The following is a 24,341-nucleotide window of genomic DNA, read 5'->3' as shown; positions in this document are numbered from 1 at the left end:
GATTGAAAGTTGCCGACTGACCACCCCTAGTGGGGCACGCCTGAGGAATTGGCGGTAGCAGTCAACCTAATAGTGATACACAGCAGACAAAAGCAACAGGAACACCCAGTGACGGAATTAACCGCAGACGTGATGGAACGAGGCGTTCTTCACTATTATAGCTTCCACAATCAACGCCTTGCAATCCAGCCGCTGTAAGCCATTACAATGGCTGTCTGAACATGGTGCGGCTCAAGAGGCAAACAACCTCGAATACTGGGTTCCGGTGGGCGCAACTTCCAGTCCGGCGTCGAGGGAATGGGAAGGGACGAGCCAAGGGGTTGCCTGACTCTGAGCCTTGCCACGCGGACGGGCGAGTATGTGATCCGTACACCACATGTATAATACGTATGCACCTTGGTGGGTAGGGTAGTAATCAGTTCTCATTCACCTCACCCACCCATATAGAAAGTTCCTTGCACCTTCCATGCACTTATGGGGCACGCGTGGATATCTAGCGCACCTGCAGTGGCATGTTCCAAATTCTCTTCACTGGCTATGAAACGATATACTCCGTATAAGCTAGCAATGTTCCTCAATCATGATCTGGTCTGTCCCAGGACGGCCTTGAAGTCTCGACTCGGCTCAGCATCCGCCCCATGGACGGACGGATAGACCAGGGGCTGGGGTCTTAGAGAAACTCCACTGCCAAGGGCACGCCAGGAGTCATCATTGCGGAACAGGTGAGGAGGAATCAAGTCAAGCAGCTGTCTGCACTGATGAGGAGCGCGAGCGAGGCGCTGCAAGTCCGAGGTATGTGCGTACCGTGGCAGGTCTTGGACACGGGACCTATCGCTCATTCGAAGCTTCCAAGCGGAGCAGAAGCCTAGTTGGAGTCGCCAAGCTGTCTTGCTCTTTTGCTAAAAGATCTAGACCCAGGGCTTTGCCCGTTTCACACAGTGAGCGAGCACCGTTCAAGAGCTGCGACTGTGCCGCAGGCATGAAAGCGTTCCGAAGATTCTGCATTAGGGATGGCTTCTCTTGAGAAAGGAATCTAACGAGTCATCAATGCGGAAACTGTAATCCGTAATTGTTCTAGTTCAGCAGTTCCCGCCCTCACTCTTCCTAAGCATGATGAGCATGAAGAATAATCCGTATCATGCCATAATCCGCCGATAGGAGGGGGGTCTTTCCGGTATGTGCTGTACATAGTACATCCATAGGCTTGCCTTACATGGTGGTAGATTCATCGTTAAAGCCCACAATGAATCTTTCAAGAGAGGAAGAAAGAAGAAAGCATGGTTGAAAACGAAATTGAGTAGGCTCTCGTACGGAGGACGAAGCGCGGTTTGCATTGGGCAGATTTGGTGGGAGCTCAAGACTAGAATCGCGGCTCATCTGGCAAGGGCTCCAATGGAAGCTCATTGACGAACCGCGGCGCACGGGCTGCGTATCCGAGTGGCCCACTGACTTCGTGGGTCTCGGTCGATTCCCGGTTGCCCCACCAAATTTTCTAATTGAGCTAGGCTCACCAACGATACAGCAGAGCCGGTGGGTGTGAGGACGACAATTCCTGTACAAACCGCCCGTGGCCGGTTGTCAGTCACCATGTTTCCCGTGAAAGGCCTCAGCATATCTGCTGAGAAGCTGAAGGTTGAGACGGAAGGTCCAGCCGCAGCTGCAGCTTCCGCGCCGAAACCCGCGAGGAAGCGCAAGAGGCCGAGTCACTCGGAGAATGTCACAGCAGAAAACCTTGCTGATCTGTGGAAGAAAGTCATTGAGCATAAAAAGCCAAACGCGTCCGGGGATAATGCGCAGCAAAACAAGGACAACAAGCGCCAGAAAACGGTGCATGAAGCCTCTACCACCGCTCAGTCAGGAACCAAAGAGCAGCAAGGACCCAACGACAGATCCGAAAAGAAGCAGAAGAAGAAGAACAAGAAAGAGAAGGGGGGCTCACTAGGAGCGGCGTCCGAGACTGCCGAACCTTCCAAAGAGGATGAAAATGAGTGGGACGGCGTCGACGATGAGGAAGAGCACGAAGCAACTCAGTCGTTGAAGGGGGACGCCGACAAGACGAAGAAGAAGAAGAAGAAGAAGAAGAAGAAGAAACAAAAAGGAGGCGTTGATAACAAGGAAGAAGCAAAACACGTGGACCTGAAGTCCAAACCCGAGGCAGCGGCACCTACACCAGCGCCTCCCGCCTCAAGCACTCCCAAGCTTACCCCTCTTCAAGCGTCGATGCGGGAGAAGCTCATCTCGGCCCGCTTCCGCCACCTCAACGAGACTCTCTACACTCGCCCCTCCACCGAAGCCTTCCGGCTTTTTGAGGAATCACCGGAGATGTTCACCGAGTACCATGAAGGCTTCCGCAGGCAAGTCGAAGTGTGGCCCGAGAACCCGGTGGACGGGTACATCGCCGACATCAAGGCGCGCGCCAAGGTCCGCTTCCCGCCGCGCGACCGCAGCGCACCCGTCACGGCCTCCCAGCTGCCCCTCCCCAAACCGCCCGGCTCCAAGACCTGCACCATCGCCGACCTAGGCTGCGGCGATGCCAAGCTCGCCACGACCCTTCGGCCGCTGGCCGAGAAACTCCACCTCGAGATTCGCAGCTTCGACCTCCAGACCGGCGGCTCCCCGCTCGTCACGCGCGCCGACATCGCCAATCTCCCGCTGCCCGACGGCTCCGTCGACGTCGCCATCTTCTGCCTCGCCCTGATGGGCACCAACTGGCTGGCCTTCATCGAGGAGGCCTACCGCATCCTGCGCTGGCGCGGCGAGCTGTGGGTGGCCGAGATCAAGAGCCGCTTCACTAACCCTTCGGCGGCGGCCAAGCACAGGGTCGTCGCCCACAGCGTCGGCAACCGCAAGAAGAAGGGCCCCGCCGCGTCAGGCAAGCAGGCCAAGGCGGCAGCCGCCGAGGAGGAGGAAGCTTCCGACCTGGTCGACCTCGCGGTGCACGTCGACGGCGACGAGACCAAGAAGGGCCAGAACGAGACCGACATCAGCGCGTTCGTCGAGGCGCTCCGCAAGCGCGGCTTCCTGCTGAACCGGGATCTCGGCGAGGGCGGCAGCGGGGCGGTGGACATGAGCAACCGCATGTTCGTGCGCATGCACTTCGTCAAGGCCGCGCCCGCGCTCCGTGGAAAGTGCGCCGCACCCGGGACCGGGGAGCGGAAGTGGACGGACGGGAAGGGACGGGTGGTGCAGAAGAAGAAATTTATCGAGGATGATGATATGAACGGAGAGGGCGGGGAGGAGAATGAGGCGGCCATCTTAAAGCCGTGTGTCTACAAGGTTCGTTGATCCGGCGAGACGGAGAGGAAGTCCATTCAGTCAGAAAAAAATGGGACGTTTGAACCAACGGATCGCGACGGCGATGGGGGACCAGAAGAAGAACTGCATCTCGGTTAAGTGTAGGGCCGGAAAGCGAAGATCTGTCAATTCTAGACTATGCGCTGGCCGGTCCCGGGTGCCCTCTAAACTACCCTTCGCACACCATAGCAGTAGTTTTTGTTGTATCCGTCCACCAATCTGTAACCAGGCGAACTCTCGGCGTAGTCTCCGAGCCGACTCTTAGCTATGGTCCAGAAATGCCATGCGGAGCTGCTTTCGAGATCGTGCCTAGAAATCTTTTCTTTATAACCCGTTCCGCAGGCAGAGAGGAGTTCGTAATCCGTTAACGTCGTCTCAAGCCATGGGCCAGAAAAATGTTGGACAGCATCAGTCCTGGAAAATCAGACTCGCCGCATACTCGACGTTCCCGCCGGTTGCCTCCAGCGCCTGAATGGCTCTCTGCTCGGAGGCCCCTAGCGCCATCAATTGGTCGATGTGTTCTCTGGGGAACGACGGTCTCGCTGCGCTTTGCGGACCTGAGGGACCACCACCGCTCGACTGGGCCGCATGAGCTGCCGCGCTCGGCGCATGCACGGCACCGGAGCGCTGGCCGATCGTCGTGCCCGCCGGCCCAGGGACGGTCGGCTCCTGCTGATAGGCCTCCTCGGTCTCGGTCGGAATGTCGGCCGGGCCCAGGAACGGCACCTCGGCTCCCTGGATAATCAGCTTGTCCTTGGCCAGATCGATGCACGCCTGGTGGCGCTTCAGCATGTCGAGGCCGAGCAGCAGTTCCACCTGCTTGCCCTCCATGACGGTGAAGCTGCAAGGAAGGAAGAGGGGCCCGATCTTAATCGGGGCCGAGTGCACGCGGCCGATGATGTTGGCTGTTCCCACGCCCCGTGCGATGCCGGCAAAGCGCTTGTCGACGAGCCGCATGATGCCGCAGGCCTCGGCGCACTGGGGGCTCATGATGGTGGCTTGCGCGCCCGAGTCGACCAACGCCTTGACCTTGTATCCGTTGACTTCGACCTCGATATACAGCATGTGCACGGTACCAAAAACTGGGAAGCGGGCGGATTAGCGCGGGTTTGGAAGGGACCACGTCGTGCGAGGCTATGTTTCCCTGTGTTACCTTCGGGGTTGTGCTCCATGGCGTTCTGCAGGTTCTCCATGACCCGCTCCTGGCGGATGATCTCCTCGATTTTCGCCTGAGCCTCGACATCGAACGGGTCCGAATTCAGCAGCTGAATCTGTCGTTGGCGCTCCTCGCGCTCCCTCCGCTCCCGGTCCAGGCTGTCGGCGAACAGGCGTGCGAACCTCTGGGGGTCCTCCAGTGCCGCCACCAAGTCGGGCCGCGACCTGGCCAACTCGCCCCTCAGGTTGGGGTCGCCCAGAATCTGCAAACGGATCACTTCGGGATCCTGCACCGGTTGGTGGTGGCGCGCCGCGGGACGTCCTGACCTGCCCCCTGCCGGAACCGTCGTGCTGCCCCTCATGTCGCGGACATGGAGGGCGAGCATGTCGCCGTCAGTCACGCCGAGCTCGGCCAGTGTCTTGGAGTTGTCGCTGACCAGCTGGCCATTGTGGTAGAGGTGTTGGGCGCTGGGGTGGTGGGTGGTTTCGGCTTGTATGGAACTGCGCAAGGTCTCGATCGTCATCTCGGGGTACACTTCCAGGGACAGCAGGTCCTGGTCGTCGCTCTGGGGCTCCGAATTGGTAATGCTGAGCGTGATGCGCCTGAACTCGGAGAGTCAGTACTCAGGCTGCGATCTGAAACATCAGGGCGTCGGATTTTCGCGTACATTTTGGTGTGCTTCTCGGGGCGGTCTCGTTGGTTTGCAGGAGGGAGGGAAGGGAAGGATGGCCGGAATGTGCCCAGATCTGTTGGAAGTTTCGGGGTGGGGGAGGGGGTGTTGCGGTATTGTAGAAGAGAACCAAGAAGGGCCGAGTCTCGGCCGCGCCTGGATTGTGCGGTTATGCAAGCACGAGTGCGTCCCTCTGTATCGAGGTCCGAGTGATGAGGGTTCCAGAGGTTATATAATAAGGTGCAAATAGATCCAGGGACCACGGGTGGCTTTCAAGAAGGCTGAACTATGCTGCTACCCAGCATTCTGAGGCTGCAAGGATCACTACCCTCCTGCACGTTATCATTCATGCGCTGATTGGGTCTAGGCCACGGCGAGGAATCGCTGTCGGCTCTTGCCTCCCCACTACCTATAATCTAGGCAGGGGGGTGACGTGGGGTAGATCGGCCTACAATTACACTAGAACACCGGGGTGAACGACGACAGAGCCCAAACAGTGTGCCTGCATGCCACTGGCGAGATGCGGGCATCCTATCTCCTCGGCCACTTTTCAATGGAACACTCTGGAAGACTTGCCGAGCAACCGGTGTCAGCAAAATTTCTACCTAGGTAAGACGCACTGTTTGAGTAGCCACACGCATGCGGCAAGTTCGGGATGAAGAAGCGGAGCGACGAGCGGAGGGGCCCTAGAAGTCTGGGCAACGCGACGGGAAACCAGCACCAGTGGCCCGGACAATGGCCGGATACAGTAGCCACCTTTTTTTAACGCATCTTCAGCACGAGGCAGTCAGAAGAACTGGGACCCTTTGACGGCGAGACAACCTCAGGGTATGCTTCATCGACACATCACGCGAATGAAGCGCTGACTGTCTTGTCAGGTATTTACGCAGCTTGGAATATCCTTTTGCCCCGACTGCGGCAAGACTTCAACTGCTCCCATCTGCATAGAGACAGGGAGAGTTGTGCTGACCAACTTGGCTGCGGGATGCGTGATCTCAAACAACTCCAAGTAACCCTCCATCCGGAAGCGTTTATCCTATAAAGTATGTACCTTAAGGTATTACATCTGATAGCTTCCCTAGGTAGGTAGTAGGTAAGGTTGAGTAGGCGAGAGAAGCCATCGCGGAGGCTCTGCCCCGCACATGTGAAGGACTCTGAGGATCCATCTGATCTGGCTTCCATCTTCACCCTGCATGCGCCCATTCTGAACAGCGGCCCATGTTGGGTGACTGTTCTGTTTGCGGTTGGCGTCAGAAGTTCCTTCTTAACCCGCTCGACCACGGGTTGGTTCAGCAGCAGTCTTGCAGCAGCAGTCTACGTGTGCAGATTTTTGCAGTGCAATCCAATAGAGATCCGCCAGGGGACGTTGACCGGTGAAACCACAACGGGGAGCTCTTGTTCGGGCGGATATTCAGTTGTCCCTCGGCGATTCCATGCTGCAGCAATCGAAATTTGTCTCGCGCAAACGCCTGCCCCGTACCCCTACTTCTATCCGACTCGGCCAAAACACTAGGCTCCTATCACGCGGTAGAATCATCTCAAATGGTGGAGCAAATGTCTGGCAGCAGTACGGAGAAAATCATACCCCTGCTCGAGGTTGTTTCTTGCCGTCGCTTCTTGTGCCTACGACTTGACGCGGCCATTCTTGTTTCACTGTAACTGTTCGCGGACAGTGAGAGTCCTACAATGTATGTACATACAACTGTGATCATATCCCAAGCTCAACGCCCTAGCGATCGGGGAGCTGCCGGGGAAGAAGGTACAGCTACCGTGTATGTGCATATGTGCATATGTGAACGAAGTATTCCGTCTTCCGAAGATGAGGTTCAAACGAAATTCAGTACCCACTTACTGGTGACGTCAGGAGGGGCTGGGCAACTTTGCCCCGCTACAGAGCTTCAGTAGCGCAACGGGGGCCGCGAGTTGCGAAGCGACGGCCCGCCACGGGCCTACTGCTAGAACGCTTTTGGGGCTTTGCTTGGAGGCTGACAAAGGTCGAAAGGTACTATGCCATTTAGTATTTCCAGCGCACGTCATCAGGAATGGTCGAGACAAGTACCGGGGAGATGCAAGGGTAGAAAGAAGAGTTAAATTCTAATTTCTCACGCCATAATCCCATAGGCCACACCTAACACCCTTAACCTGAACTTCGGTTCTGATCAAGTAATTGAGGTCGAGGTAGGCTTCCAAAATACCCCGGCGTGCCCGGCTGCCCGACTGGCCGGCTGCCCGGCTCCATATACCGATAGGTTGCTTGGGCACCCACGGCATGCTACCCGGCAGCCTTGTGACCTGCAGGTAGCATTTCCCAACACGGTGAGACGTGCAGCACGGCGGGGAATTGCACCTTGGCTTTTACTCCTAGCCCCATTCGATTCTACACTGCCGTTCCAGCACTACGGTAACACAGCTTCTCGTTCCAGCTCGCCAGCATCTCGCGGCGCAACCTCGCCACTGAATCTCTACGCGCATATCTCGTTTCTCTGAGTGCATAGCCTGGACGTCCAGCCGTTAGATGCCTATAAGCTCCACGCCGATTACTGACAGCGAGCTGTGTGGCAACGAAGCCGTTGAGAACTCCGGCTAGCCCCAGGAAACAATACTTCCGGGTTTGCAGCAAGGGTTTCAGCCCCGAGCTGCAGATTTAATTATTCGAGAGACGGTAACGGTTTTTGACACACCTAGCGCGATCATTGATCCGGTCAACCTAAGCTCCTTTGGCTCGACGGCCCGATCTCTTAGCTAGCTGCGGTCGCGGAAAGAACACACCCGACTCGGCGCAGTTATGGCAGGCGCCGAGAAAGGCCTGTCGGAGGAACAGAGTCCTTGTCCTATCCAAGAGGCTGACCAGGCCGTTGACGAGTCCTCAGACGTCGACGGAGACTTTGCTTCGCTTCAAGAGATGCTGTGCCAGAAGAGGAGGGCAGCCAAGGACAGCCCGGAATCTCGCCTCCAGAAGGCACTCCCGTTCATCTCAACATTTTCACCCAATATCAGGCCGCTAACCATCAACGACCTCCCATCCTGTATCGAGCTGGAAAATGCTTCGTTCCCTAACCCCAAACATCGGGCGTCGCCCGACAAGGCAAGCAATCATCAGCCCAATCCAGTCGAGGAGCACACAACAGACACGCTGACAACCATCTAACCGCAACCCCCGACAGATCGCTTACCGCCTCACCGTCTGCCCCGAGCTCAGTCTCGGCGTCTTCCTCACCGTCGTCCCAGACCGTGCCGCAAACCTCGGCCTCGAGACACTGCCTACCTCCAAGCCGGTCGAGACGGGCCGCGCCGACGGCGCCGTGAGCGTGCTGCTCGCCCACGTCATCTCCACACGATGCCGCGGGGACGTCGTCACCGACGCCGACATGGCGTATCCGAAGGAGTGGCGCAACCCCGCCGCACGCACCGTTGACAAGAGCGTCGGCCATCAGGAGGCCGGGCGTACCGTCGGGTTGCACTCTCTCGCTGTGCTCCCGCGCCTGCAGCGATGTGGAATCGGGCAAATGATTATCAAAGCCTTTTTGGACCAGATGAAGAATTGCGGCCTGGTGGACCGGGTGGCACTGATTTGTCAGGATGTGAGTGACTACTACCCTCTCTGCCCCTAAGGGTTGGTTAGGGGGGATCTGCTGGCTGACGAGCCATGTCTGTAGCACCTCGTGTCTTACTATGAGCGGCTGGGGTTCACGCACCTCGGGCCGAGCAAGGCGCAGTTTGGAGGGGGCGGGTGGCATGACATGGTAAGAGCTCTTGACCTACGCCTCGGGTGTAGGGCCGGGACTACCCCGTGCATGTTGTTACAGACTGTCTCACCATCTCCAGGTCTACGATTTGCCACGCCAAACAAAGACGCCACTTTCCTAGAACGAGAGCACTGGAGCAAAGAAGCCCCGAAACAAACAGGGCGGGGTTCTGGGGACATCGGTCCTGGTCAACCGAATTCTGGATTGGACGTACATGAGCAGATGAGAAGTTGATTTCACCTCGGCCAACCGGCCGCGACTGGGAATCTCGACGGCTATGCGCTACCGCCGAATTGATTTCGTAGCCCTTGGGGGCCGCCGTCTCTGGGTGGTGGCGCCACGTGATAATGGGCGCTTTCTACTCTGGACTTGCCTCTTTGTGCTTTACATTGGGGGTCGAGCCTTTCCAATCAGAAGATGCACTTACCAAAAGTAGCGCTAGGCTACACAGCGCTTTGCCCCCGGAATCAGGCGTGGGGTCACTACCCCGACGCCTTTTTTTTTTTTTTTTTTTTTTTTTTTTGTATTCACAGCGGTTTGCACAATCTAGATTTGTTCCTCCCGCCTAGTCGGTCGCCTTGTACTTGGCCCGGTACTCCTCCGTCCTCCTGATGTCCTCCTCGGATGCGAGCCCCTTGATACCCTCGATGATGTCGTCCAACGTGAGAATCGCAAAGATGGGCAGACCATACTCCTTCCGGAGCTCACCGATCGCGCTCGGCATCGGTTTGCTATCGTCGCCATCCGGCGAAGGCAGCTTCTCCATGCGGTCCAGCGCGACCACGATGCCGGCTACGATACCGCCCTCCTTCTCAATCTTGGCGATCGCCTCACGCTTCGCCGTGCCAGCCGTGATCACATCATCCACGATAAGCACCCTCTTGCCCTTGAGCGGCGCCCCCACAATGTTGCCGCCCTCGCCGTGGTCCTTTGCCTCCTTGCGGTCGAACGAGTAGCACGTGGTATGGCCGTACGTGGCCGGATCCAGCTGGCCCAGCCGAATGGTGGCCGCCGTCGCCAACGGGATCCCCTTGTAGGCCGGGCCGAAGACGATGTCGAACTGGATCGCGCCGCTCCGGTGCGCCTCGATGATGGCGTGCGCGTACGCCGTCGCGAGCGCCTCGAGCAGATCGGCCCGGTAGAAGTCTCCCGCGTTGAAGAAGTAGGGCGAGATGCGCTTCGACTTGAGCTCGAAGCTGCCAAACTTGAGGATATTGCCGGCGATGGCCGCCCGGAGGAATTCGGCTTTGTAAGGAGCGAGCGGGGCCATGTTTGTCGGTTCGTACGTGTTTTACGGGTTCTTGGGCTGGACCTTTATGTTTTACCGGAGGGAACTCCTGGTGAAGATTCGAAAAAAAGAAATGAGGGAGTTTTGTCAAACGTCCCCCTCTCGCAGAGCTGAAGAGAGCCCCTCCATCGCGAATTTCTTGGTGGGGTTGGATTCATGGTGGGGCCCAAGGGTCGTTAAACTTTTTTGTATGTCTACACAAGTAACTACGTCGTACCCCACTTGCAATGCTTCTTCGAGCTGGCTTGCTGTGGGATATTTTGATAACGCACACCGCCTGCCTTATCTTATCATTTTGTGCTCTCCGCAAAAAATTATTTCGGGCGACTTGGGGACGGCAAATCGACACCGCCCCGCCAGGTGCTCCCTATCTGACAACTCCCAAATACCCCCATCGCCAAATTCGGACAGCACCCTGCGCGTTACCTGCCATGGCCTGGAAGGATATCGCGCCTGTGCCTACGTAAGGGTTTAATTTGTATATATGCTGTTCCCTTCCTGAACTAAACTGATCATTTTCGTACAGGGCACAGGAGTTTATCGACATCATCCTTTCGTAAGTTTGAAGGCTAGGTTATAGAGGCTGCAAAACCAGAAAGGCTGACGTTCCGCAGGCGGACACAGAGGCGACTGCCGACTCAGAGTATGTTGGCTGTTTTGACGGAGTGGTGGGATACTGGCTGACCTAGAACACCATTACAGTCCGTGCCGGATTCAAGAGTATGTGCCTCCCGAATTACTGCTCGAGGCCGCAGACATTTTCTGACGCTTAATGAACAGTTAGCAGAATTAGGGCGTTTTACACCCGCAAAGTCAAGTCGGTCATCCCGGCTCATCGATTCAAATCTCCCCAGATTCCACCACACCGTTTGCCACGAAGCTGGTGATGATTCGATTTCGGACTCGGCACTAACCCCGGTGCTCAGATTTACACAGGAGACATGCAGCGAGAAATTTGGCGCCATCATCTCGAGCTTCCCCGTGTTGACGGATCAGCACCCCTTCCACCGCGATTTGATGAACATCCTATATGGTACGCCCCTCCATGCCTGAAGGACACGGATTTGGAGGCTACATGATGCGGAAATGGGGCTATGCTGACGGTTACTGTCAGATGCCGACCACTTCAAGGTGGCCCTTGGCCAGATCTCGACAGCGAAGCACCTGATCGAGACAATTTCCCGGGATTATGTCCGCCTCCTGAAGGTACGCTGTGCGCCAGTGTTCCCGTCATGTTCTGGAGCAGGTAACTGAAACCGGACACAGTACTCTCAGAGTTTGTACCAGTGCAAACAACTCAAGAGGGCTGCTTTAGGTCGTATGGCCACCCTCATCAAGCGGCTGAAAGACCCTCTTCTGTACCTCGACCAGGTCCGCCAGCACTTGGCCAGGTTACCCGACATCAACCCAACAACGCGCACTCTCCTTGTCGCAGGTTTCCCTAATGTCGGCAAGAGCTCTTTTGTCCGCTCGGTAACGCGGGCTGATACGCCAGTTGAGCCATATGCCTTTGTAAGCTGCACCTCTGGTTCCTGATGTGAAAATACGCTACTGACAAGTGCATAGACAACGAAGAGTTTGGTATGTGTTCCGGAATACCTCAGCATCCTGGCGACCGGACATGCTAACGCTGTGAGAACAGTTCGTTGGTCATCTCGACTATAAGTGTATGTTCTACCCAGCGAAAACCACAAAACCGCGAACCTTTGCTGACCTCCTTGTGTAGATCTTCGGTACCAAGTAATAGATACCCCCGGAATGTACGTTGTCCCCCTGCTCTGTCGCGGCACTATGAACCCAAACATCGCACATCTGCCACTGCGCCCATGTTTCTAGATTCAGGCTAACCTTCGCAGTCTCGACCACCCGTTAGAAGAGATGAACACCATCGAGATGCAGAGTGTCACGGCTCTCGCCCACCTCAGAGCCGCAGTCCTTTTCTTCATTGATATCAGGTATGCTGACCTGACACTTGTGGCTGTATCTCGTGCAGTTCTGACTGTGTTGCGCAGCGAACAATGCGGCTATTCGCTCAAGGCCCAATGTAACCTCTTCAAGTCGATCAAGCCGCTGTTCGCCAACAAGATGGTCTTTATCGTCCTGAACAAGATGGATATCAAGACCTTTGAGGAGCTGGAGCCGGAAATGCAATCCGAGCTGCAGGACCTGACAAAGTCTGGCGACGTTGAGTTGCTGCGCGCGTCGTGTGCTACGCAGGACGGAGTGCAGGACGTCAAGAACCATGTTTGCGAGAGGCTGCTTGCGGAGCGGGTGTCTCAGAAGCTCAAGGCCGGTACCGCGAGCAATGGTGCTCTTGGATCTCGTCTCACCGAAGTCATGGCTCGTATCCACGTCGCCCAGCCGATGGATGGCGTTACCAGGGAGACTTTCATTCCGGAAGCCGTCAAGACCCTCAAGAAGTACGACAAGAACGACCCCGAGAGGAGAGTACTGGCGAGGGACATCGAGGAGGCCAACGGCGGTGCTGGTGTGTACAACGTCGATCTGCGGAAAGACTACATCCTGGCCGACCCGTCGTGGAAGTACGATAAGATTCCGGAGATCTACGACGGAAAGAACGTCTATGACTATGTCGACCCGGACATCGAGTCGAAGCTTGCGGCGCTCGAGGAGGAGGAAGAGAGGCTGGAGAAGGAAGGCTTCTACGAATCTGACGAGGATATTGGCGACGAGTCCGAGGAGGAAATCTTGCAAAAGGCCGAGTACATTCGCGAGAAGCACAAGCTGATCCGCAACGAAGCCAAGATGCGCAAGTCGCTCAAGAACCGCGCTCTAATTCCGCGCAGTAAGCAGAAGAAGCCATTCTCCGAGCTCGAGGACCACCTCGATCAGCTCGGCGTCGACACCGAGGCCATTGGTCTACGGGCTCGGGCCGAGGTGCAGCCAACACGCGGGCGTTCGCTCGCGCGCAGCCGCGGCACCACTGCGGATCCGGATGCCATGGACGTCGACAGCGCGCCCTCGGCCAAGGAGCGCCTCCGCTCGCTCAGCCGCGTCCGCGACCGCTCCGTCATGGCGACCAACCGGCGCGACGACGGCATCAAGGACGAGACTGTGCGCACCAAGGCCGAGCGCCAAGCCAAGCTCAGCCAGCGCAAGATGAACCGCATGGCTCGGCAGGGCGAGGCCGACAGGCATATCGCTGCGTCCATGCCCAAGCACTTGGTAAGTTTGAAGTCTTCAATGCCCAGCCAAGCTTTTTTTTTTCACACGAGCTGTTACTGATACGCAATCCGTTTTTAGTACTCTGGCAAGCGGACAATTGGCAAGACGTCTCGTCGTTAAGCCTCGCTCCCACAATGCGTGGCTGGTGCAGCTCGCAGTTTTTGCTGCGTACTACGCCATGCTGACTTCCCTTGGGATGTCGGGTCCCGAAAACGGCTAACGCGTGAGCTTGAACGATACGGAGCCAGAACCATTGGCGTGAAGCGGCACGGGATCGTTGCAGAGGGCGGTCGGTCATGTATGGTGGTCTACGGACAGCGCTGAGCAGGAAAAAGGGTGGACACAGAGTGGCAGAGGAGGAGATGGGCCGCCCGAGTGACCAATCCGTCCTTCCTTATTCGTGTGGATATATGTTTTGTGCAATGTTTCTGGCGCTCTGGGATTGACGATTCTTGCGCCTGATCGAACTCGCCTCCAACCCGGCCTTGCATTTCAGTGAGATATGCGTAGTCCCCGGTGGATCTAGGCGGGTTGGTTCAGTTCCAAACCCATGTCTGACTTTTCGAGCTTGCTCATCTCTTGACCTGTCGCGGAGGAATACAGTCTTCAGACGTTGGATCAGATCCACGAGTCCTGCCTACGCATACCATCATCGGTCTGCCACGTCTCTCGTAACTGCCCGCCGCCCCTTACGGTGATGCAAGGCGAAATGCCACGCAAGACAGAGAATTGGTTCACTCGCTTGTATTCATGGTTATTATGCTTAATATACCTTTCCGTTCCGTCCCGCGTGCTCCTGCTACTCGGCAGCAACCTGGATACCCTCCCGGAGCCCCTGCACGACGAGCTCCTCGCCAGCCAGGCGGCGGTAAATGTCCCGGACATCGTCGGTGGCGGTCTCGAAGTGGCTGCTGGCGTCGTAGCTCTTGGAGATGTAGATGTGGTCCTTGGTGCCGTCCTCGATGGGCTCGTAGAGCGGGATGGGTGGGCCCTGTTAGGTAAGAGTGAATGGGTTAATCCAATGACCGACTCGTTATGGAGGGTGTATTTGTGGACGGCAAGGTGGAGAGCTCTTTACCATGAACTGCTCCTCGATCCTGCCGAGGCGCTCGATGCCGGGGGCCAGCTCGAGGTGGTGGTTTGCCGAGGTCTCGGCGATGGTGGAGACGATGGCGATCCAATACCCCTTGGGGCAGACATTGTGGGCGGAAGAGACGCAGGCGATATAGATGTCTTTTTGTCACAGGGTAGGCAGTCAGTATGTTTGTAGCTAAAAAGAGGGGTGAAAGGATATAGGATGAGATAGAATGGGGTGAGTACCATTCTTCCGGCCCACCTGGGACTGCGGGATGATGATCTGGCACGAGTCGCTGTCGTTGGTGCTAGCAATCGGGTGCTTCAGGATGCAGATGGCGCGCAGGACGTGGCCGACGACGCGGACCTTGCCGGGGAAGTAGCTGGGATCGCCGATGATGGCCTTGGCCTTGGTCTCGAACTTCATCTCGGGCTCAATGCCGCGCATAGTGGCCTTGATGCCGACGGCCTTTTCGCCCTCGTAGACAATCTCGTCGACGCTCGTGTTGAGCATGTAAGTGCCGCCGTAGATGGCGCTCAGGCGGGCGAAGCCCTGGGGAAGCTCACCGAGGCCGTACAGCGGGTAAATGTAGGGCGACTTGCCGTAGCGGGCCATGCTGTTGCCGTACAGGCGCAGGCGCTCGATGGCTTCGGGGGCGCCGCCCTTGACGTCCAGATAGGCGTCGGTCTGGTAGAGGGCCATGGCGTGGCCGATGAAGTCCTTGGTGGCAGGCTCCAGCCCGAACTTGTCGTAGACGTCCTGCATGGTGCACGAGCTCATGTCGAGCCCTGAAACGACACGGGGCGTTAGCATCCTCACACGCCGGGTTTGACCCGCTGAAGTAGAAAAATAACCCACCCTTGTGCGTGGCCGGGTCCTTGGGGTCGAACTGGCCAATCCACTCGATGAAGCTCTTCATGCGGCGCTTCTCAAAGAGGCCCATCAAGGGGGAGCGGAGGGCCTCGGCGGCGTCCGAGGGCACCTTGGCGACGGTGGCCTTGGACCCGGAGCCCTGCTGGACATAGCTGCCGGCGACCAGCTTGAACTCGAGGTAGCGGGTGACGTCGGTGGAGACGAGGATATTGGTGAGCTCGCCCGAGGACATGAGGAACTTGGGCACCAGGTCGATGTTCCAGTCGTTCAGGCGGCCGTACTGCTTCCAGGGCTCGGTGCCCGGCGCATAGTTGCCATACTTCTTGAAGAGCTGTGCGGAGGCGGTGTCTGTCAGAAAGGGATCCAACGGAGAGAGCGAAAGAGCGAAAGGGCGGGGAGACAGTAGCCATACCGCTTCAATGTTGAGCGACGCCGACTCGCTGCAGGAAGAGAACGGGAAAGGCGTCAGCTTTTGTCTCCAGTGCATCCCGGGCAGTCTAGTGCCAGCAAAAAAAAAAAAAAAAAAAAAAAAAAAAAAAAAAAAAAAAAAAAAAAAAAAAAAAAAAAAGAGAGAGAGAGAGAGAGAGAGAGAGAGAGAGCGGAATGGAAAGGTACGTACCCGCCATAGTGGTCGTTGCGGTCAATGTGCAGCACCTTCTTCCCCTTGACACTGAGGACACCCGAGAGGATGCACTCGGTCAGCCCCGTGCCCAGCACAATCACGTCGTACTCGGGGGCAATCTCCTCGGCCATGGTGGTGTGAATCTAATGCTATGTAGCGGTTCGGGCGGAAGCGGAGGAGGGAAAAAAAAAAGAGGGGGGGGAAGGGGGCAGGGAAGCTAAGCTTCGGACAATGACGAGGTTGGAAGTGAGATTAGGGACAGCTCGTGTTTGTGCGAGCGGAACAAGTGAAAAAAAAGAGAAGGAGCAATGGTGGGTGACAAGATTGTTGGAAGGTACGGCCGTGCAACCTGATGATGAACACCAGGTCCAGCTCTCGGTCGGGTTCTGTGTGCGTTGGGCTTCTTGTTGTGTTGTTGGGTTCCCAGGTCAGGTTTGTTGGAAAAGAAGTCTGGATCTCCAGGGTAGTAGGAGGTTGCTGTGGTGGGGAGAAACCCATCGAGGGGTGACGGCCCCGCTCTGGGGCCTCCTTGGAGCTAAAGCACCAGCGGCCGCCTGTGATTCGATGCTTGCGATAGGCGGTCTGGGGGCCCCCCTCGTTTCGGCTCATTAATGCTTGATAGCTCCTCCCTATTGTTCAGAATCTCGGTTGGCTTACAACCATGTCGAAGATGGGACCTTGGCTGAGACACCATTTCCATCTGGGAAATATGCACAATACAATGCTCTATACACTATCTGTACACGGCGGGGTTGGGAAAAAGGGGGGGGAGGCATTGGTGATGCCGTCACCACTCTAGGGCTCTAGGGCGAAATCGTCAAGACACTCTCCCTTACGAAGCCCCGGCGATCCGCCTCCGTATTCCGCCAGGATCCATCTCGAAGGAGAATAACCATAACTAGTCATGGTCCAGGTTCATCCCATCATAACCTCGTGGCCTCGGCCTGCAGCGTAGATGAGGGTATCGTTGCCGGGTCAGGGGTTGCCGTCGCAGCTGGCTCTGCCTTCTCCGCCGTCTGCTCTGCGGTTGCGGCCGCGGCCGCCTGCTCTCCTTGAGCAGCCGTGTCACTCTGCTCGAGATAGCTGCTCGGGGTGAAAGCCGGGCCGTTGCCGGTCAGGTTGACCTCGGGATCCTTCTCGGCCAGCTTGACCGCATCCTCCCACGCGTAAAACCGCTCGGTCAGGACATGCTTGATGGCGCGCATAGTACGTCGGACCTAGCGGACGGAGGAGGGATCCGTCAGCACATACAATCCTGAGCTCGCTGATCGACGGCTTCAAAGAGACCCACCTCGAAATCCCGGTTCCTGGACTCCTTCTCGCCAAAGCCCAGCCTGCCCTTGTTACGCTCCCACATGGCCGTAGCGATGCGGTTGCGCTCCTTGACGCACACCCACCACAGACGGTGCAGGTCGTCCCACGACTTGTGGCGCAGCTCCTCGGCGGTCCAGGCACGGCCATGCTTGGCCTCCTCGGCGGGCGGCCTGGCGACGGTCTTGCGGTCGGCAAAGAACTCCCACAGGCCGTGGTCCGGGTCCGTCTCGATGGGCGGCAGCTCGCTGCGCGGGACGGGCTGCGGCAGGGGCTCGTCCGACATGGAGAGACGCCAGCGGGTGCCGGTGCGCCGGACGGCGGACTCGCCGCGGTGCTTGCTGTGGTCCTTGTTATCCCGGGCACCGCGGTACTTGTGACGCTTGAGGAGGGCGGCGGTGGTCGAGAGAGGAGCGGTCTGCGTGAGCGGACGGAGCGGGGACGGCGCTGAGGATATCCTGCCGAGGGCCCCCATCGAGGGCCGCATCGCCGCCGACGCCATCGCGGACCGGGGGAGGGAGTCGAGAGGTGGGCGCGACGAAAAGGTGGGCGCGCACGGCTTAGTATGAGAGCTGTAAAGCACGGCACGGCACGGCAATGCTGGTCGACTCCTCAATCGATGCTGGTTGGACTTGCCCGTACACCGGATATGGCAAGCTAGACCGTCGATAAAGTTCTGGCAAGCGCGCGAGGTCCGCAGAGATGGATTCGCGCACTTTGAAAATTTGGGTGGTCCGAGCGTTGCACTACTCTGCACATACGGATTATATGGAGCGATGCAAGGGGTCCCGGTTCTGGCTCGGCCATCAACTGTCCGACAGCTGTCCATGCCAAGCACATCCGCCCGTCTCACAACACCATCTTCGACTCTCGTTATCCATCACGATATCATGGCATATGCCTTGAAATCCATCTCGCAATAGCATTCCTCCCTACAAGGATCTTTTTATTTTTCTTTTCCACAAGCACAAAATGTCTCTTCTCAAGTAAGTTCAATGCCCCTTTCGCGTCCCCAACTTGTCTCTTGGTCCCACACACGCTGACATCTACAGGGCATACACAAACCTCCCACCAAAGACCAAACTTGCCGTCGGCGTTGGTCTCGTGGCCTGGGGCCTTCTGGGTCTTATCTTCGGCGACAAGGTCGAGTCCAAGCTGGGCTTCACACCCACCGAGGCCGACAAGGCCGAGCTGGAAAAGCTGGCGCCCAAGATCCACGTCGTGGAGCGAAAGACGTGAGAGGAGCCGAAGGATACCTTGATCTCCGACACGCCGCATCCGTGTCGTTATCTATTCCATGCCACTCCATGCATGATGGGATGTTGTTTTCGACTCGCTCTGGATTCCCCGTTGAAGGAAGGTTGAAACGGCAAGGAGTGATTGTTTGGCAAAGTCCGGAGCCACACCGCGCTTCGTTGCGGGATATCCCCGACGAAAAGCACGTTCGGAGGGGCAGACTGAATAGCGGGGGAGAAGGGATCCTTCGGTTTCGGTGAAGAGCAATCGGGAAATTGTGCTTGCGTCTTCTCACGAGGGCCCTACGTTGAGAATGGGAAGAGGTACGCGACGCCTCTACGGTCCAGGAGTGGCCCAAAAGATGATGGCAACGCATACGATCAGCACACAAACAAGAAAAATGAACGACGATAAACCGTTTATTTTCATGTATCTGCAACGAGAAGCCGTTGAGCCCTGGTCTCTGAAACGCATGGAACATGGCAAACACATATATGTACAGTACATACATTCACCAAGCACTGCAGCTACCAAACCCTAAAGGCTCAACAAAACTTACTTTTTTTAATTGCAAGGCTCTCTCCTCTACTCGACAACGCCTGGCCGAAATTCTAAAGCAACGTATGTGATGTCTGACATATGATATACATCCCCGTCCGAACCTCGTTCCAACCTTCCAAAAGCTGCCTCCAGCTTTTCCCACTACCCCTTTTCAACGAGAGTGTGCCTTACCGATTTTCCTTTCTCCCTTTTTTTTTGTTAAGCGTGTTTTTTTTTCTCTTTTTTTTGGTCATTCCTTGACCGAAGCCACCATCACCACAAACTCGTCAGTCCTTTTACCCGCAGGCCGAGAGATATACATCCATCGTCTTGCCAACCAGCAAGTACCCGCTCGCGGTGCAGACCCGAACTCGGCCAAGCAAGGATTAGTGGGTAGTGGAGTTGAGAGCATGCACTATTGCCGGCAATGGTTCGTCATGACCTCCCAGCCACTCATCCGTCCAAACAGCCGAGTAACAGACCCGCGAACCGCCTTCTCGATCTATTGGTTGTGGTCGAATGTGACAAAGGTCTCTAATGCAGTAACCCATAGGAAATCTATTCACCCCAACACCCATCCTCCTGATGCAAGCAAACAACCCGCCGTGCGTGCCAATCTGATGCAACAAGGGGATTGCCACGACTTGTCCGAAGACCAAGGCGCCGGCTATCATGAACGTAAGACAAGAGAAAAATGACGGAGAGCCTCCCCCAGAAAAGAGGAAGATCGAAATGGAAACGCCGCTGATGCAGAGAAGGATGCGTACCGAGCACGACATCCACTGAGATCATTGTTGGTTCTGCATGTTCCCTGATTGAGCGGTCGCAAAGCCTGGCGACTTCCCCATCGGAAGTGGTCGAAAGAGTTGTGTCATATCGAGCGTCACGTCCTTGACCCCGTACGAGGCATCAATATCTCCAACAGATCCTAGCTCCTCCCCACGAGCAGCCCCATCGGTCAGAACCCACTGCTTGACCGACTTCAATAGATGAATGACTTGGGCAAGCCGTTGATCGGGCGCAATCTGAAGGTCCGCTGCCCGCGTGCTCTTGAGCAGATACGTTGCCAGCCAGTAGAAGTGAATCCCATCCCTGGTGAACCCGTATCTGCGGGGATTGACCGCGAGAGAAGGCGGGAACTGGTTGGCCATGTCGTGATCCCAGTTGCTTTTGAACTTGTCCAACGCCGTCATGAGGGTCTTGACGGTCTGCACATCCAGAAGGTTGGCCCCGAGATCGACCGGGGTCGCACGGCCGCTGTTGTTAGGGCTGCCCTGAGTTCCGACGAACCAAGCATGGGCTGGAATCGGCGTGGCGGAACGATTCATGATGGCCGAACCGCCCCCAAGTTGAGCCCGCCTCATGATGGAGAGCAGCGCGTGGATGAGGATGAACTTGCCGAAGAGATTCGTCGACCCGGGTTGGATACGGTAGCTGCTGTCAAGGAGGGCCTTCAGCACTTGGTGGAACTCCGGTTGGCTGCTTCTCCGAGTGCCGTCGGGGTTGCGGGCCTTGGCGGCATCTGGCCCGCGGAGTCCAAGTGCCTCGGCGCACTCGTTGATGTCGTTTGCATCCCATGCAGCATCGTCCGCTGGCAGGGGAAGGCGGATCTCAAAGGGGTCGAACTCGGGTCCCGTGTTGAAATACAAGCCGAGAGCCACGTCATAGAGAAAGATCATGTACATGGTCCGGATGCGCTTCTCCTGCTCCACCCAGGAATACCAGCTGAACTGAGAAATCGGGAAGTTCGTGGGGTTGAAGTCAGGCTGGTGAACCATGCTATACAGCGACCCGTCCGTCGTCAGACGGAGCAGGCCGGCCTTGCGGGCGGACGACGCGATCAGAGGGAATGTCTTCCGCGCCTTCTCGCGCTGCTCCGGAGTGCCGTGCCAAGTGAACAAGTTCTGGGTGAGCATGATGGCCTGCAATTCCTCGAGGTCGGTCTTGTTGCTGCCAAAGGAGGCCCATTCGTACCCGGTCCCCGAGCCATCATCCTGGAGGAGAGAGGCAAACATTCGAGACGAGCCTTCGAGGGCTGCCTTCAAAAGATCCATAATCTCGCGGATGTTAGCTGCGGGTATCCGGTCCGAGTAGCACGCCCCGACGCAGCACATGGCTGCCACAAGACCGACATAAGTCTCCATGGCACGGAAGGTGGGGACATGCAAAATCGACACGTGGGCATGGAAATGGGTGTAGTTCTCGAGGAAGTTGCGGATGTTGTCGGCGTGGAAATAGAAGTCGAGGAAGCTAGAGGTCGCGGTGCTGCCGCCGGCGGGGGAGGACTGCAGGAAGTTGAGAATTTTGCTGGAGAGTTGATGGTAAGAGTTCGGATACGACGACGGAACTCCCCACGAGGGGAAGAGGGACGAGTCGACGGGATGGTCGCCAGGAATGCCAGCCACTCGTGCGGAGCCGAGATTAGGCTCGGGTTTGGTTGCGGTCTGCATCTGTCCCTGTCCGGTATTAGGTGGGATCGTACTGACGTAGGGAGAATGCGCACCAGCCTGGAACATTTGAGACCAATCGGTCGAGCCTGAACCCCCAAACATGGGCATCCCGCTCTGGTTCTGGGGCATGCTGTAGTTGGCCAGCTGCGGGTTGATGTTCGCGGTCATATTGTTCGCGACTTCGCCGCCGTTGTACGTCTGCTCAAAGCTGCCAGGGCGCGTCGAGGCGCCCATGACGGACGCGGTCATGTTTCTCCTATCACGGTTCGCGTCGTCGGCGACTCTGTTCATGCTGCTAGATCTCGAGAGCTGGCTTTGATCGTTGGCCACGTTGCTCATGCCATCAGAAGCGGGAATGATGCCAAACGGATGAACCATCCCGTCGGCAGGCATGTTTCCCATACCGTTCATGTGATTAACATCGCCTTCGGTACCCATTGCCTTCTGTTGGGCAGCAGCGTTCTTCTTGACGTGTGCTTGGGGATGAGAAAGATGGCTAGCGCCGGTGGGGTTGCCGCGGCGGACAGAGCACTTGATGAAGTGGCGCTTGAGAATGTCGCTGCGCGAGAAGGTGTCGTGGCACAGAACGCACATGTACGGGCGGTCGCCGGTATCTGCCATGAAGCGTTAAAGCCAGCTCGCAAGGGAAGCCAGACGGGCAAGACAAGCAGAACTTACGTCTCAGGAGGTGGCGCTTCAGGTGCTTCGCGTGGAGATAGGTCTTGGTGCAATGGGGGCAAGGGAACTTCCCATCGGCGTCTTTCTGCGGGATCTGGTTCTTGGCCTGCGCAGAGCCGGCGGCAGGAGGCGCGGGCCTGCCAGGGGCGCTGGGAAGGATACCTCTACGGCCTTGGGAGCCGACCACATGCGTCGGAGGTTCGCCGGCGTCGGGGAGCTGGGGCATAAGCGGGCTCTGGCCGTACGGCGAGTTCATTCCCGGCTGGGACATGACTCCACCGGCGGGCATCGGGCGGAGGACGGGCGGAGCCCGGCCGCCAGCCGTGGGCGGAGCGGGAGCGATGGGCTGCGGGTGCGAGGCCGCGGTGGTGGTCTGAGGCATCATGCTTGACGTAGCGCCGGGGTACGGCTGCTGCGGGTATGTGGCGTTGCCCATGACGGGATAGCTGCTGCCGCGGCCCGCATTCTGCTGGGGCGGAGGGGGGTAACTGGCCATGGTGCTCGTGGAGCTCGGGGTATTGGGAGTTGCCGGAGTCCTGGGAGTGTGGGGATAGCTTCCGTAGGGTCCCTGTTGCATAACAGGGTTGTTCGGCTGAAGAGGGGGCAGCGTGTGGGGAGGGGCTGCCGACGACTGTGCCTGATGGTGATGCAGTTGATGCGCGGGATGCGGCTGCTGCTGCTGCGGGGGAAGGTGCGGTGATGCTGCAGACGAAGAGGGATAAGAAGCCACCGTCGTGTTTATAGCATTCGCCGATCCGTTGGGCAGACCTTCCATAATCCGTCGCTCAAGAGATACCGGCTAGAGTGGCAAGCACAGAAAAACCATTCGAGCCGGAGCACGATGGCTTTGTGTGCTGCTGTCGAGGGTCGAATCGACGATTGCAAACGCAGCTGTAGCGAGGCCTCGATGACGCGACGAGAGCGGGCGGTTCTCGAGGCAGTCAGAGCGAACCGATCAATCGTGCACGTGTTGTACGCGACGACCGTTCCTGGACAAATGCAGTTCGAGCCGACTCGGGCGTCAGCAAGCCGAGAAGAGAGGGTGCCTTGGGCCGAGTGTTTGTTTGTTTGCCTGCTTCGTCGTCTCCGGCGTGCAATGCAAGCACAAGCGGTTGAGATGCGTCGTCCGAGCAAAGTTGTGGGACCTGCAGCCGCGATATGGGGTTGTCGAGAGGCGACGTGCTGGAAAGGTGGAGAATACCCTAAAGCGGGAAAATGAGGCTCAAAAAGAAAAGGAGAGGTGGAAGTGGAGAGAAATGGGGAGGTATGAGTGGAAAGTCGGTGTGGGGACAACCGCCTTTTTCGTGCTGCGCGTCTGCTTTATGTTTTGCGACGCACTTGGCTGATAGCGCGGGTGGCGGGCGAGACGACGTGGGCTGTCTGATCCCCAGTGCGAGTAGCCGTTGGGAGGAGCGCCTGGGTGGGTGGAGACCACCTTAAGACCGGGACGTGGGAAAAATTCCAAGTCCCTTTCGACGAGATGCACAGAGGGGCCCGATGCACACCTGCGGGCACCGAGGAAAGACGAAGCGATACGTGGAAAGTGTTTCGTTTCCTGCTTCTATTGGCACCTCGTAATGCGCGCGAGAAGCGGTTTGTTGTTGTGGAAAAGAGATGGGGCGCACACGCGATGTGGAAGAGGAAAAAGGGAAAGTGGGTAAGGACCAAGGTTGGGAGGGAAAAATGGAGGGGAGGGGGTGCCACAATATGCAAGTGGGCTTTGGTGCTTGGACCACTCGCAGGCGAGGATGGACACGCCGCCGGAAAGGCGGGAACTCTGTTTTTTTTTTTTTTTCTTTTCCCTTACTTTACAAGTATTGTTTGTAAGAAAGAAAGAAAAAGCGGCCTGGCCTTTCTATTGAGGGGCGAATAGCAAGCAAAGTACCGACCTACCAAGGTGGGATACAAAGTGCGCGCCTGCAGCAATCCCATCTGCCACCTGATGGCATGGTTTGACTGGCCCGCGATCATCCGGTATCGCTCAGGCATGATCTTGCATGCATTCTGATTTGCAATGTCTGCCCGTACATGGAGCGTTGGTTACGTCGACGAATGCATCTGAGGCCGGCGTAGAATGATGATCGCAAGCACAGCGAGATAAGGAGTTACCTTGAGCTAAGAAACCAGTGTCGATTGTCCAGCACACACTCGGCGAACTCGACGTTCTCGAGGTCGAGGGTTCCCTGTCTCCATGGCCTGATGTGGCAGGGGCCGAA

General features: G+C 57.2%; 9 protein-coding genes across 9 annotated transcripts; 4 read left to right on the top strand and 5 right to left on the bottom strand.

The window, feature by feature from the left end:
* Nucleotides 1-1,530: 1,530 nt before the first annotated feature.
* P884DRAFT_260110 (methyltransferase-domain-containing protein) lies at nt 1,531-3,417 on the top strand. Its single transcript, XM_069441407.1, has one exon. It carries the CDS (start codon nt 1,588-1,590, stop codon nt 3,283-3,285), a length of 1,698 nt encoding a protein of 565 aa, XP_069297401.1. The 5' UTR covers nt 1,531-1,587; the 3' UTR covers nt 3,286-3,417.
* A 741-nt stretch (nt 3,418-4,158) lies between these two features.
* Nucleotides 4,159-5,567, bottom strand: P884DRAFT_26114 (uncharacterized protein). Its single transcript, XM_069441529.1, has 2 exons — nt 5,118-5,567; nt 4,159-5,052 (listed from the first exon to the last, which is right to left on the bottom strand). Coding segments are annotated over exons 1-2 (774 nt in total). The 5' UTR covers nt 5,120-5,567; the 3' UTR covers nt 4,159-4,280.
* Nucleotides 5,568-7,444: 1,877 nt separating this feature from the next.
* Nucleotides 7,445-9,331, top strand: P884DRAFT_285350 (uncharacterized protein). The gene is made up of 4 exons (XM_069443762.1): nt 7,445-8,205; nt 8,285-8,701; nt 8,777-8,863; nt 8,946-9,331. Exons 1-4 carry the CDS (start codon nt 7,906-7,908, stop codon nt 8,985-8,987), a joined length of 846 nt encoding a protein of 281 aa, XP_069297399.1. The 5' UTR covers nt 7,445-7,905; the 3' UTR covers nt 8,988-9,331.
* A 67-nt stretch (nt 9,332-9,398) lies between these two features.
* On the bottom strand, nt 9,399-10,274 carry P884DRAFT_260107 (phosphoribosyltransferase-like protein). The gene has a single exon (XM_069441406.1). It carries the CDS (start codon nt 10,134-10,136, stop codon nt 9,432-9,434), a length of 705 nt encoding a protein of 234 aa, XP_069297398.1. The 5' UTR covers nt 10,137-10,274; the 3' UTR covers nt 9,399-9,431.
* A 305-nt stretch (nt 10,275-10,579) lies between these two features.
* On the top strand, nt 10,580-13,928 carry P884DRAFT_224695 (P-loop containing nucleoside triphosphate hydrolase protein). The gene is made up of 14 exons (XM_069439595.1): nt 10,580-10,617; nt 10,681-10,710; nt 10,769-10,797; nt 10,857-10,874; nt 10,935-10,971; nt 11,081-11,187; nt 11,269-11,360; nt 11,421-11,666; nt 11,721-11,735; nt 11,797-11,821; nt 11,881-11,914; nt 12,011-12,109; nt 12,167-13,340; nt 13,419-13,928. The coding sequence occupies exons 1-14, from the start codon at nt 10,586-10,588 to the stop codon at nt 13,458-13,460; spliced, it is 1,980 nt and encodes a 659-aa protein (XP_069297397.1). The 5' UTR covers nt 10,580-10,585; the 3' UTR covers nt 13,461-13,928.
* A 211-nt stretch (nt 13,929-14,139) lies between these two features.
* P884DRAFT_201090 (GDP dissociation inhibitor) lies at nt 14,140-16,041 on the bottom strand (the record flags this gene model as incomplete). Its single annotated transcript, XM_069438336.1, has 6 exons — nt 14,140-14,331; nt 14,419-14,573; nt 14,661-15,203; nt 15,274-15,619; nt 15,701-15,728; nt 15,908-16,041. The coding sequence occupies 6 exons, from the start codon at nt 16,039-16,041 to the stop codon at nt 14,140-14,142; spliced, it is 1,398 nt and encodes a 465-aa protein (XP_069297396.1).
* A 503-nt stretch (nt 16,042-16,544) lies between these two features.
* Nucleotides 16,545-17,929, bottom strand: P884DRAFT_292403 (mitochondrial 54S ribosomal protein uL29m). The gene is made up of 2 exons (XM_069444162.1): nt 17,202-17,929; nt 16,545-17,127 (listed from the first exon to the last, which is right to left on the bottom strand). Exons 1-2 carry the CDS (start codon nt 17,721-17,723, stop codon nt 16,834-16,836), a joined length of 816 nt encoding a protein of 271 aa, XP_069297395.1. The 5' UTR covers nt 17,724-17,929; the 3' UTR covers nt 16,545-16,833.
* A 264-nt stretch (nt 17,930-18,193) lies between these two features.
* P884DRAFT_300123 (uncharacterized protein) lies at nt 18,194-18,460 on the top strand (the record flags this gene model as incomplete). The annotated part of the gene is made up of 2 exons (XM_069444740.1): nt 18,194-18,207; nt 18,274-18,460. 2 exons carry the CDS (start codon nt 18,194-18,196, stop codon nt 18,458-18,460), a joined length of 201 nt encoding a protein of 66 aa, XP_069297394.1.
* A 1,325-nt stretch (nt 18,461-19,785) lies between these two features.
* P884DRAFT_277964 (fungal-specific transcription factor domain-containing protein) lies at nt 19,786-22,900 on the bottom strand (the record flags this gene model as incomplete). Its single annotated transcript, XM_069443138.1, has 2 exons — nt 19,786-22,061; nt 22,126-22,900. 2 exons carry the CDS (start codon nt 22,898-22,900, stop codon nt 19,786-19,788), a joined length of 3,051 nt encoding a protein of 1,016 aa, XP_069297393.1.
* Nucleotides 22,901-24,341: the final 1,441 nt, after the last annotated feature.

The sequence above is a fragment of the Thermothelomyces heterothallicus genome (assembly GCF_042370625.1).
Source record: "Thermothelomyces heterothallicus CBS 202.75 unplaced genomic scaffold P884_scaffold_12, whole genome shotgun sequence".
Taxonomy (NCBI): domain Eukaryota; kingdom Fungi; phylum Ascomycota; class Sordariomycetes; order Sordariales; family Chaetomiaceae; genus Thermothelomyces; species Thermothelomyces heterothallicus.
The sequence above is the reverse complement of the archived record's forward strand: the minus strand, read 5'-3'. Positions and strand labels throughout refer to the sequence as shown.

What these genes read in the sequence shown, in the direction of transcription:
- P884DRAFT_260110 (XM_069441407.1), top strand. Translation starts at nt 1,588, where the DNA reads ATGTTTCCCGTGAAAGGCCTCAGCATATCTGCTGAGAAGCTGAAGGTT.
- P884DRAFT_285350 (XM_069443762.1), top strand. Translation starts at nt 7,906, where the DNA reads ATGGCAGGCGCCGAGAAAGGCCTGTCGGAGGAACAGAGTCCTTGTCCT. An exon ending in ATCGGGCGTCGCCCGACAAG is followed by an intron (nt 8,206 to 8,284) that starts GCAAGCAATCAT and finishes AACCCCCGACAG; the next exon opens with ATCGCTTACCGCCTCACCGT. An exon ending in TGGCACTGATTTGTCAGGAT is followed by an intron (nt 8,702 to 8,776) that starts GTGAGTGACTAC and finishes CCATGTCTGTAG; the next exon opens with CACCTCGTGTCTTACTATGA.
- P884DRAFT_224695 (XM_069439595.1), top strand. Translation starts at nt 10,586, where the DNA reads ATGGCCTGGAAGGATATCGCGCCTGTGCCTAC. An exon ending in GTAATAGATACCCCCGGAAT is followed by an intron (nt 11,915 to 12,010) that starts GTACGTTGTCCC and finishes TAACCTTCGCAG; the next exon opens with TCTCGACCACCCGTTAGAAG. An exon ending in CGTCCATGCCCAAGCACTTG is followed by an intron (nt 13,341 to 13,418) that starts GTAAGTTTGAAG and finishes ATCCGTTTTTAG; the next exon opens with TACTCTGGCAAGCGGACAAT.
- P884DRAFT_260107 (XM_069441406.1), bottom strand. Translation starts at nt 10,136, where the DNA reads ATGGCCCCGCTCGCTCCTTACAAAGCCGAATTCCTCCGGGCGGCCATC.
- P884DRAFT_292403 (XM_069444162.1), bottom strand. Translation starts at nt 17,723, where the DNA reads ATGGCGTCGGCGGCGATGCGGCCCTCGATGGGGGCCCTCGGCAGGATA. An exon ending in CCAGGAACCGGGATTTCGAG is followed by an intron (nt 17,128 to 17,201) that starts GTGGGTCTCTTT and finishes TCCGTCCGCTAG; the next exon opens with GTCCGACGTACTATGCGCGC.